General features: G+C 41.4%; 1 protein-coding gene across 1 annotated transcript; it reads left to right on the forward strand.

Annotated features, from left to right (window-relative positions):
- Nucleotides 1-11,358: 11,358 nt before the first annotated feature.
- Nucleotides 11,359-12,947, forward strand: LOC136506491 (luminal-binding protein 4-like). Its single transcript, XM_066501414.1, has 2 exons — nucleotides 11,359-11,760; nucleotides 11,862-12,947. Exons 1-2 carry the CDS (start codon nucleotides 11,381-11,383, stop codon nucleotides 12,799-12,801), a joined length of 1,320 nt encoding a protein of 439 aa, XP_066357511.1. The 5' UTR covers nucleotides 11,359-11,380; the 3' UTR covers nucleotides 12,802-12,947.
- The last annotated feature ends 129 nt before the right edge of the window (nucleotides 12,948-13,076 follow it).

The following is a 13,076-nucleotide window of genomic DNA, read 5'->3' on the forward strand; positions in this document are numbered from 1 at the left end:
TTGCTCAGTATGGTGCCTTTGATGATACTACAATGGGGGGAGATGAAGAAGAGGTAGCGGTAGAAGATGATCTCGGTGATGCTCTTGGCGATGCCATTCGTGATGCACAACAAGAATGGGAAAGTGAAAAAGAGAAAGTTAAGTTCGAGCGCATGCTTGAGAATCATAGGAAGTTGCTATACCCGACGGCCGAAGAGAGGCAAAAAAAGCTGGGTACAACACTGGAATTGCTACAGTGGAAGGCAAAGAATGGTATATCCGACAAAGCATTTGGGAATTTATTGAACCTCATAAAGAAGATGCTTCCAAAGCCAAATGAATTGCCCACCACTACGTACGAAGCAAAAAAGGTTGTCTGCCCATTGGGATTAAAAATCCAGAAGATACATGCATGTCCTAATGACTGCATCCTCTACTATGGCAATGAATACGAGAATTTGGATGAATGCCCGGTATGTAAAGCATCGCGGTATAAGATCAGGCGCGATGATCCTGGTGACGTCGAGGGTGAACAACGTCCTAGAAAGAAAATCCCTGCCAAGGTTATGTGGTATGCTCCTATAATACCACGCTTAAAACGTTTGTTCAGAAATAAAGACCATGCAAAGTTGTTGCGGTGGTATAAAGAAGACCGTAAGGTAGACAATATGCTAAGACACCCAGCTGATGGGTCCCAGTGGAGAGCGATAGACAGGGAATTTCTAGAGTTTGCAAATGAGGCTAGAAACTTAAGGTTCGCCTTAAGTACAGATGGTATGAATCCTTTTGGAGAGCAGAGCATTAGTCATAGCACTTGGCCAGTTACTCTATGTATCTACAACCTTCCTCCATGGTTATGCATGAAGCGGAAGTTCATTATGATGCCGATCCTCATCCAAGGTCCGAGGCAACCTGGCAACGATATTGATGTCTATCTGAAGCCATTAGTTGAAGAACTTCTAGTTTTATGGAACAAACCAGGTGTACGTGTCTGGGATGAGTACAAACAAGAACACTTTGACCTACGAGCAATGTTGTTCGTAACAATCAATGATTGGCCTGCTTTAAGTAATCTTTCAGGTCAGACAAACAAAGGATATAATGCATGCATACATTATTTTGATGACCTTGACAGTATATATTTGAAAAGATGTCGAAAGGTCGTGTACCTTGGCCATCGTCGATTCCTTCCGTTGAATCACCAAGTAAGAAAGAAAGGGAAGCATTTTAAAGGTAAGCCAGACCATCGGAAGAAGCCTCATAACCGAACCGGAGAAGATGTACTTGCAATGGTCAAGGATGTGAAAGTAGTATTTGGAAAGGGACAAGGCAGTGAATCTGTTCCCAAAGATGCTAAGGGACACGCACCCATGTGGAAGAAGAAGTCCATCTTTTGGGAGCTACCATATTGGCAAGTCCTAGAGGTCCGCAACGCAATCGACGTGATGCACCTAACAAAGAATCTTTGTGTGAACCTATTAGGATTCATGGGTATGTACGGGAAGCCAAAGGATTCACTTGAAGCACGCCAGGACTTGCAGGGCATGAAAGAACGAGACAACCTTCATCCAGAGAAGATAGATGATGGACGTCATTACTTAAGTCCTGCTAGCTACATGCTTAGCAAAGAAGAGAGGGACAGCATGTTCGAATGTCTAAGCAGCATCAAGGTCCCATCGGGATTATCCTCCAATATAAAGGGTATAATAAATGTGCCAGATAAGAAATTCCTAAACTTAAAGTCCCATGACTGCCACGTTCTTATGACACAATTGCTTCCAGTTGCTTTAAGAGGAATTCTACCTCCACATGTACGTCTAGCCACCGTGAAGCTATGTGCATTCCTCAATGCAATTTCTCAGAAGGCAATCAATCTAGTGGAACTAGCTACTCTACAGAATGATGTGGTTCAATGTCTTGTCAGCTTTGAGTTGGTGTTCCCTCCATCCTTCTTTAATATCATGACACACATCCTAGTTCATTTGGTGAAGGAGATTAGTATTCTTGGACCTGTGTTCTTACATAACATGTTCCCCTTCGAGAGGTTTATGGGAGTCTTGAAGAAATATGTGAAAATCCGTTCTAAGCCTGAAGAAAGCATCGCCTAGGGCTATGGAACAGAGGAGGTCATTGAGTTCTGTGTTGACTTTATTCCTGACCTTGCCCCGATTGGCGTTCTCGAATCACGACACGAGGGGCGACTCAGTGGTAAAGGAACTTTAGGGAAGAAAACATATATCGACATGGAAGACGATTATTTCAATAAAGCACACTACACAGTTCTTCAAAACTCATCATTGGTGCATCCGTACATCGAGATACATAAGGAGTTCTTACGATCCAAATTTCCAGGAAAGACTGAAGCTTGGATTAGGCGTCAGCACATGGAAAGTTTCAGTGGTTGGTTGCGAAAAGAATGTCAAGGCGATGACAATATTAATGAGCAACTGTATTTGTTGGCTAGGCAGCCATCGTGGCATATCCTCACGTACCAAGGGTACGAGATAAATAAGAATACATTTTACATAGTTGCCCAAGATAAAAGGAGCACCAATCAAAATAGTGGTGTTCGCATAGATGTAACAGATCCAAATGGGAATATACAAACATATTATGGCCGCATAGAAGAGATATGAGAACTAGACTACGCACCTAATTTTAAAGTCCCTTTGTTCCGGTGCCAATGGGTGAAGCTGACCGGAGGAGGGGTAACAGTCGACAAAGAGTATGGAATGACAACAGTGGACCTCAATAATATTGGGTACAAAGAGGAACCATTCGTCCTTGCTGCCGATGCGAGTCAGGTGTTCTATGTGAAAGACATGTCTACAAAATCAAAGAGAGGAAAAAACGAAGACATCAACTCAATGATCAATGAGCCAAAGCGCCACATAATTCTTTCTGGGAAAATAAATATAGTGGGAATTGAAGACAAGTCAGACATGTCAGAAGATTACGAAAGAAATGTCTGAATTCCACCCTTCATAGTGAAGAAAGATCCAAGCATCATGTTAAATGATGAAGACACTCCATGGTTACGACAAGATCATAACCAAGGGTCATACGTCAAGAAGAAATTCACTGTTGTGCCCGTATGATACAACGATGCATGTTTAATATATTATGTTTTAGAGACGGATATTATGTAATATGTTATGACTTCACAATTGTAGATCTTGCTGAGATGATCAAACTTGGTATTCAGAGTTTTTTCATCTGAGGTCATTTAGTGTCTCATTTGAGCAAGTTTGACCAAGTCAAATTTGGTCAAATAAAAAAACAACACTTTGACTCTAGTATTATAAACTCTAAATGACTTCAAATTGAAAAGTTTTGAATACCAAGTTTGTTAAACTCAAAAAGATCTACAATTGTTGTTTTGGTCAACTTTCCATTTGAGAAAGTTTGGATGGTTCAAATTTGTGATTTTTAAATTTCGACGCCTACAAACTAGTTTTCGGGACCCTAGATTGTCTCAAATTGAAAAGTTTTGAATACCGAGTTTGTTAAGCTCATCAATATATACAATCCTTATATAGGCCATTTTTTGATTTGAGAAATCTTGAACAAAATGTAGTTCAAATTTCACAAGTGTGTGACATAGTTTTAGAAAGTATATATGAGATTCAAGAAGTTGTGACTAGTGTTTGATAAAAATTTCTCAAATGGGAAAATGAGCTATGTAACAATTGTAGATCTTGCTGAGATGATCAAACTTGGTATTCAGAGTTTTTTCATCTGAGGTCATTTAGTGTCTCATTTGAGCAAGTTTGACCAAGTCAAATTTGGTCAAATAAAAAAACAACACTTTGACTCTAGTATTATGAACTCTAAATGACTTCAAATTGAAAAGTTTTGAATACCAAGTTTGTTAAACTCAAAAAGATCTACAATTGTTGTTTTGGTCAACTTTCCATTTGAGAAAGTTTGGACGGTTCAAATTTATGATTTTTAAATTTCGACGCCTACAAACTAGTTTTCGGGACCCTAGATTGTCTCAAATTGAAAAGTTTTGAATACCGAGTTTGTTAAGCTCATCAATATATACAATCCTTATATAGGTCATTTTTTCATTTGAGAAAGCTTGAACAAAATGTAGTTCAAATTTCACAAGTGTGTGACATAGTTTTAGAAAGTATATATGAGATTCAAGAAGTTGTGACTAGTGTTTGATAAAAATTTCTCAAATGGGAAAATGAGATATGTAACAATTGTAGATCTTGCTGAGATAATCAAACTTGGTATTCAGAGTTTTTTCATCTGAGGTCATTTAGTGTTTCATTTGAGCAAGTTTGACCAAGTCAAATTTGGTCAAATAAAAAAACAACACTTTGACTCTAGTATTATGAACTCTAAATGACTTCAAATTGAAAAGTTTTGAATACCAAGTTTGTTAAACTCAAAAAGATCTACAATTGTTGGTTTGGTCAACTTTCCATTTGAGAAAGTTTGGATGGTTCAAATTTGTGATTTTTAAATTTCGACGCCTACAAACTAGTTTTTGGGACCCTAGATTGTCTCAAATTGAAAAGTTTTGAATACCGAGTTTGTTAAGCTCATCAATATATACAATCCTTATATAGGCCATCTTTTCATTTGAGAAAGTTGTAGAACAAAAAATACTACATTTTCTCTATTTTTATAGGTTCAACAAAAAATTCCTGTCAATTTTGGTCAAAAACCGAGAAAAAATTGAAACATTGACGTTACAATAATGTGATAATAAATTTCCTATCGAATAATATTAGTTTTATTAATTTTAAGTTAGAAATATATTTTTGCATTAACAAAATACTTAGTATTAGTAACATTTATATTCTATATTCATAAAAGAAATTAAAAACTTTAGGTTACAAAATTTTTCTATTTATAATAAATAATTAGTTAATCAATAGTATTTTTTAAAATAAATATTGCAAAGTATTGAAGTTGCTATGGAATTAATTGATTAACCTAGTATTAAACAAAAACAAAATCCCAGGCCTTTCCAATTACGCTAGCGGGTTGGCAAATTTTTCAGGGCTTCAGTCCCGGCCCAGACCAAGAACCGGGACTAAAGGGTGGGCGGCAATTTCGGTGCCCGCAAAAAAAAATACCTTTAGTCCCGGCTGGTAACACGAGCCGGGACTAAAGGCCATTTAGTCCCGGCTGGTAGGACCAACCGGGACTAAAGGGTTGGACCTTTAGTCCCGGTTGGTATTACCAGCCGGGACTAAATGTCCTTTAGTCCCGGCTGGTGTTACCAGCCGGGACTAAAGGGTCGCGGGCTATATATATCGAACGTCTGTTCTGTTCATCTTCGATCTCGCCTCCGTCGCTCAGCCCCGCCTGGCCGCGCCATCCGCCGTCGTCGAGCTCGTCTCTGCCGCGCCGCCGTCGTCGTGTACCCCCGCCCGGCCGCGCCATTCTCCAGGCCCGCTTCGCTGCATCCCGTCTCCGCCGCCGCACCCGACCCCACCCTCCGTCACCGACGCTTCCTGCGCGCCCACGCCGTACGGCCTCCGTCGAACTCGCGATCTTGATCTGTGCTCTCGATCGGCCAAGTTTTTTAGATTTTTTTACAAAGTCTCGGCTGTACGTTAGATTAAAATGTATTCAATTTTAATTAGTAGTTTATTGTTAGTTTTTTAGTTATTTTTAGATAGTTTTTGATATATTAGATTTAAATGTATTAAAATTTAATTAGTATTTTATTTAGATAGTTTATTTAGATAGTTTTTTATTATAGTTTTTGATATATGTTAGATTAAAATGTATTATCTTACTAGTTTATCTAATTTCATGTTAGATTTATTTAATTGGATTTAGTAATTATATATTCTATCTCTCTATATATATTATATCTAGAGAGAGATTCTATATATATGTATACATATGTACTTAATTATTTCTATATGTATATATACATGTATTTATTTTCATGTGTTGAGAGAGAGAAAATTGTATCTAGAGAGACATATATTCTATGTGTATCACATGCATATCTAGAGATATAGACATATGCACTTATTTCTATGTGTTGAGAGAGAAAATATATTGTATCATTCTATGTGTATATATATACATGTACTTATTTTCATGTTGATGAAATATTATGTGTTATTATATTTAATTGGATTTAGTAATTCTATATGTGTTGTCACATGTACTTATGTTATGTACCATAGTAATTCTATCTATGTGTTATCTTGAAGATACAAATGGCTGCTCCGAATGATAACTTGAGTGATGACATAATGGCGGATATTATCAACGCCGGCACCAATGTGGATGTAGATGACACAAGTCAGTACTTTGCTGATTATGAGGATATCCTGAATATGCCGGTGTTCGAAGATCAACAAATTGTCGCGCAAGAAAATACTGGCGAGGTATATTCGATTATCTATCATATCTTATAGATGCATGCGTACATATATTTGTTGTTAATCGTTGTGTTTCTACTCATGTAGCCGGTCTCTGGATCTACATCAACCACCGATAAAAGTAGAAAAGTCCGAGGGCCAAAAAAGCCATTAGAGGGCCATTTCATAATATCATAATTCGACACCGACACCGGCAAACCATTGGGACCACATGCTCAGACATATGTCAATCAATGTGGGTTCGTTGTAAGGGATAGGATCCCAGTTAGTGCTCGTGAATGGAAGCAGAAGATATCCGCTCCTAATGTTAGTTTTATATCTGATCGTGACAAGAACCTAGCTTGGAGAGATATCACTCAGCATTTCACATTACAAGCAGATGATGCTTTGAAGGAGCTAGTGAGGGATTGGACAATGAAGAAGATGGCAACATTGTTCTAGAGTTGGAAGAAGACATTGTATAAAAAGTTTATCTTGAAGAATGCTACGCCAAATTTCAATGCTAAGGCGTTTGTCAAGTTGGAGTCCCATTGGGATGCCTTCGTAGAATACAAGATATCCCAAGACAGTGAGGAACGTGTGATGAGGAATCGGCAGAATGCCCGACAGAAGCAATACCATCATCGCATGGGATCAGGTGGTTATAAGAGTGCTATTCCCAAGTGGCAGAACTTAGAAGCAGAGATTACTGCCAAGGGAATCATACCTGAAACAATAGAGAAGAACTGGTCTCAACGCGCGAAGAATTGGTTCTACGCTCATGGGGGAAGCCTAGACCCAGACACTGGCAAGCTAATTTTTGGCCAAAAAATTGAGAGAGCAACACAGAGACTAGCTCGTGCTAGGGAAGAAGCTGATAGTGGTGTTTTCAAGCCCAACAGAGAGAAGGATGAATTGACATATGCCCTAGAGAATTCCGAACACGGTGGTCGAACAAGAGGCTATGGGGCGGTTCCGTGGCTACACGCATTCCTAGCAGACAAGGATACCTACAGAAGCCGCCAAAGAAAGAAGGATGAGGAGGCAGAACGAATCCGTGCATTGTAGCAATTTGTTGATGAGTCACGACAAGCATTGCTTGAATCACGTGAACGAGAAAAATCTCTTGAGGCAAGAATGCAGGAGGAGATCAAGAGGCAAGTGCAGCTAGCAATGAGTTAAATGCAATCGTAATCAACGCCGGGAGTCACCATTAGCCCCGTTGGTCAGATGAAAAGCAGTTGTGCTTCTATGGAGCTGCCAGTTATTCAAGACGACGCTAGGTTGCACTTCCCTGTTGATGACATTACCGAGCCTCTAACAACATGTGAGCTGCACATTCCAGATGGTAATAATGCATCAATCATGGTGGCTGTCGGGGTTGTATCTCCAATAGACCGAACGAAGACACCAAGAATCCATGGGTCAGTTATTCAACCTGGATATGCTAGCATCTCGGTCGATAGAGTGCTCAAAGGTTACAGCAATGTTCCTCTTGACATTGAAGGCGGTGATGGGAGAAGACACTAGGAGAAGCAGAAAAGACATTTATTCAATGGCGCAAACGCTTCATCATCATTCCTAGGGCGCCACCGCTTCCCCTACCTCACCCTAGGTATGAATGAAAGTGAATGAAATATTATTTTCCATTAATTTTCTATTGGCTTAAAAAATAATTGACACACAACTTGTTTTTGTAGCAGGGTCTCCCCCCAGCCTAGCCTAATCATTCATTCCCCATCTCATCACAGCGTCGCGGGGGGCGAGATGACTTCATCCCCACGGCAATCGCCAACTCCTACACCGGCCCCATCGCCTCCACAACGATCTCCAACTCCTACACCGGCCCCACCGCCTCCACAACGATCTCCAACGCCTCCACGCCAGTCTCCACCAACACCGGCCACATCGCCTCCACGCCGGTCTCCAACACCGCCCCCACCCCCTCCACAGCGACGCACTACAAAGACGTCTAAGGTCCCGGCGGCAAAGAAGACCCCGAGAAAAAGAGTTATTTCTCAAGAAATACTTTCTGAAAAGACTGATGAGCAAATAGCAGCTGAAGAAGACAAAGAAGTGAAAGATTTTTTTATAGATACCAAAAAGAAGAGTCAAGCGAAGCTTAAGGAGAAGCCGTACTTTTACCTACCACGAGAGGTGCTGAGGCAGAAGGTCGATGCTCACAAGAAAAAGATGATTGAACTTCGTAAGCCTTCGCCACTATCAGACTATGACCGCTCCCTCGTGAAGTCACATGATGCAGATAAGAAAAGGAAAAGAGCATCAGGGAAGGATGTCCCACAGCTAGGACAACAGAAGCAACCAATGCAAAATCTTGTTGTTGCTAATCAATATGATTCCAACATAGAAGTCTATCGACCAGACAACTCTGGAGAAGTGTCGGTTCAAGCCCTTAATGCTTTTTTTCAAGATACTGGTTTAACCTTGGATCAATTGACGGGCAAAGCTCCAATCCAGAACCTGGAAGTTGATACCTAGAAGACTTATAAATATGGCAAAAGTCTGTACAACCCTGCGGCTCTGAATGAATTGGGTACGCAAATGTACTTGCTCAACAAGTGGTACATGCAGACATGTGGCAGGGGTGAGCAGTGGATCTTTGTCAGATTTAGAGACCATCATTACTTCCGTGGCGATGACATCTTACATATTAGTTTCGAAGAATTGCATCAACTATACCACATGGACGCTCTGGACAAATCAATCATTAGCTCCTTTTGTTTGTAAGTGATTCTTACTTTTATTTAATAAACTCACTTCCATGCGTACGTGTATATAATTATCCTCACATGTAACTTATATTTATATACAGATTCCAGATGTCAGAGCTTCCAAAGAATACAAGACACCAGTGTTGGCTTCATTGATCCTTATATCGTATTCAAAACCGGTATTATTGTCAAGGAGCGATGGGTATCTGAAGCACAGGAGAATATCATGATGTTCTTCGTGAAGCAGCACGACAATACAACAATACTTTTCCCATACAACTTTGAGTAAGTGTTAATAATAATGTAGTCTACATATTTTATGTAATATCAATACAACTTATATGCATGTACGTGTGTATAAACCAATGCAGTTTTCACTGGATACTCATTGTCATTGAGTTAAACTCAAGTCGGTTACTAATCTTTGACTCGTTAAGAAAAGAACGGGCACTATACCAAGATATGATAGACATTATCCAGGGGTATTTTCGATCTCTCGCGCACAACTATTATTGAATAGACTTTGCCATAATTTATTAACGATCGTACATTATTGGTCGCACAGGGTTTGGAAAGAGTTTATTCGGCAACATCGCAAGGATTGCAAGGCACCACTTAATGTAGTTGAAATACCAGTAAGTTGTACTATATACACTTCTCCACGTGTTTAATTACTATATCGTACTTCAATTTACGTGTGAGATGATGAGAATAATCTTCTTCTCGTACAGTGGTATTTACGGCAGAAACCAGGTAATAACTTGTGTGGATACTACGTTTGTGAATTTATCACTGCGCACATAAGAAGAACAAGATTATGAAAGTGTTGTATATATACATATATATATCTATAATATATATAGTTTCATACTTTATTCGAATATAATAATGCTCAAGATGAGAATTAGATGTAATTATACGCATGCGTGTATTTATATTAGCAGCGTAGAATACGTACATAAAAACATATTATATATTAAACAAATACGTGTAACTGAACTGAAAACAAATTAAACAAAAAAAAATGAAAAAGAAAAGGAACCTTTAGTCCCGGTTGGGGTTACCAACCGGGAATAAAGGGTGAACCGTTAGTCCCGGTTGGTGTTACCAACCGGGACTAAAGGGTACGCCAGGTTGCTCGGCTGGAGGGCCTTTAGTCCCGGTTGGTGTTACCAACCGGGACTAAAGGTCCCTCTTTAGTCCCGGCTCGATGACCCGGGACTGAAGGTTCCACCTTTAGTCCCGGGATCGTTGTCCCGGCGCGGTAACCGGGACTAAAGGCGGTTACCGCCCAGGACAACATGTCCATTCTGTAGTAGTGTTTGTATCGTCGCACTTTTCTTGGACAACGACCATATAATAGTAAAATTATATAAGATGTTTGTACACAACCACATAGGGTTAAAATATTTTTCCCTTTCGTTTTCAGTAGTTATAAAAAAAGTGCTGACACTAATTCGGTTACACGTACAGTATGCATGATTGCAAGGGCCGCACACGATTGAGACATGCAGGTGAGATAGGTATAAATGGCGATGCTGACTTGGGGTGTTGGCGAGACTGATCTGACACTCATTCTTCGCCTGGAACAACCACCTCGCAAAGATTTATCAGGGTAAAGCATAGCAGGGATGTCCTAGGTTCTGCAAGACCATTTAGAACTCTAGTAAATCTTGTATAGAAAAATGTTGGACAGCAATAGGTTGTAAGAGTTTGAGGGTAAAAAAAGTGTAGTAGATTGAACCTTTTTTATTGATGAGATAGATGGATTTCTCAATTAGCCATGATCCTGTCATATAAATAGAGGTGGATGGTCGTATCAGAACTTACAAGTTTAACCCTTCGAGATAGAGCGAGTCCCCAACAAAAAAACTCGAAATAATATTGGACTATTGAAATCAGCTCAGACTAATGGAAACATGAAATTCCCTGACGGTTTTAAATTTTTTGACGGTTATTGAATAAACCGCCATGGAAATAGAATTACCTTGTCGGTTTCAGGAAACTGGTGAAATTTGTACAATTGTTCCAAATTTGATCTTCTTCAATTTAATTTGTTTTTCTAGTTCTTTTACTCTGTCAACACGTCCCTCTTAATTTGATCTGCAAACGGAGTATTGGCCATGGGCCCCTTGCTCACGGAGCTGGCTGAACAGAGTCGTCCAGTATTACGTAACGGATCCGATCCGATCGAGGGACACACGACACGACCAATGTTTGCTATCCAAAGTTCCAAACCAAACCGTACTCGGCCTAACCGGATGTGTCAATAAAAAAAAAAGCTGATAACGAAACCTAAGAGACCTAGTAATTCTTCTGGTCGCAATGGCTGCTGGCGGTCGCCGCCCGGCGGTAACTCTGCCGGCGGTGCTCATCCTCGTATGCGTGCTGGTGGCCACGGCGCCCGGGCTCCAAATGCTCCTTGACGAGGACCCAAGTACGTACCCCGACAGTAGGCCGAGGGAGTTCTGGTACCGGCGCGGAGAAGTGGTCGTCATCGATCTAGGCAACACCAACTCTTGCGTCGCAGGCTACACCGGCTCCGCCAAGACGACCGACGACGACACCATGTTCCAGTTCTGCATCCCCTCCTGGGTCGCCTTCACCGACAACGGCACTTCCCTCGTCGGCGAGGCCGCCAAGAACCACGCCGCCGCCAACCCCGAGGCCACCATCTTCGGTTTCAAACGCTTGCTCGGGCTAAGGTATATATCGTTCCACTAAAAACAATACATATATATTAGGTTATATATAATTGATTGATGGATTCATGATTAGTGTGTATCGTTATTCGATCTGTTAATAGGCGAAACCGCTGGTACGACGAGGACATCGTGCAGGGAGCCATCCAGCGCGTGCCGTACAAGATCGGTACAAGAGATTACGACACGGCGATCGTCCAAGTGACGGCCAGCGATGGTTCAGTCAAGCAGCTCGAGTTCAGCGAGGTCGCGTCCATGGTAGTGGCCGAGCTCAAGAACAAGACCGAGGAGTACCTCGGCCGCACGGTCGAGTACGCCGTCATGACCATCCCGCAGCATTTCGCCGCGGCACACAGCGGGGAGGCTGAGTACGCCGGCAAGATGGCCGGGCTGGACGTCGTCTGGACGGTCACAGAGCCGACCGCTGCTGCCGTCGCTCACGGCCTGCACACGAAGCTGCGCGAGCGCGGCACTGCGCTTGTCTTGCGTGTCGGTGGCGGCTCGTCCGACGCGAGCCTTGTGGTGCTGCTGGACGGCAGGTTTCAAGTCTTTGGGTATCGGATGGACAATTTCCTTGGAGGAGACGATTTTGACGACAGGGTCGTGGACTACTTCGCCAAGCGCATCAAGCTGAAGCACGGAGTGGATATCAGTCAGGACAGGATCGGTCTAGGCAAATTGAGGGCGGCATGTGAGAATGCCAAGAAGGCATTGAGCAGTCAAGATCATGTCCAGGTGATTGTTGAGTCCCTCGTTGATGGTGTCGATTTCTCGGAGCCGCTCTCACGGTCGGAGTTTGAGGAACTGAATGATGATCTGTTCCGCAAAGTCATGAACTTGGTGGAAACAGCCATGGTGAACAGAGGTGGTATAAAGTGGAGCAAGAGCAAGATCGGTGAGATTGTTATGGTCGGTGGGAGTGCCGTGATACCCAGGATTCAAAACCTCGTCAGGGATTACTTTGATGGAAGGGAGCCTAACATACGGAGGAAACCGGATGAAGCGATGGCTCTTGGAGCTGCACTTTACGTCCATTCTCTTTAGTGACTTCATTATATTTACAGTAGTAGAGGTTTTGTTGTTAGGTCTTCGAGGGATCTAGACACATAATGGTAGTGTGCATACATGGATCATAAATTATGTATAAACAACTAGAAGTGATATGAGGTGCATGATATTCTTTTACAAACTTTTTTTTTTTATCCCACAACTTTAGATTCACCTGACCTGTTATCTTGAGCCATACAAGACCTTATTGGATGTAGTCGGATTAACATTAATCCATATTAGGTTTATGCTTGTTAAATCTAAATAATTAA

Source organism: Miscanthus floridulus, chromosome 15 (assembly GCF_019320115.1).
Source record: "Miscanthus floridulus cultivar M001 chromosome 15, ASM1932011v1, whole genome shotgun sequence".
In the NCBI taxonomy this organism is placed as follows: domain Eukaryota; kingdom Viridiplantae; phylum Streptophyta; class Magnoliopsida; order Poales; family Poaceae; genus Miscanthus; species Miscanthus floridulus.

Excerpts from the sequence above, each read along its gene's own strand:
- LOC136506491 (XM_066501414.1), top strand. The coding sequence starts at position 11,381 with ATGGCTGCTGGCGGTCGCCGCCCGGCGGTAACTCTGCCGGCGGTGCTC. Across the intron at positions 11,761-11,861 it reads AAACGCTTGCTCGGGCTAAG|GCGAAACCGCTGGTACGACG; the intron begins GTATATATCGTT and ends ATCTGTTAATAG.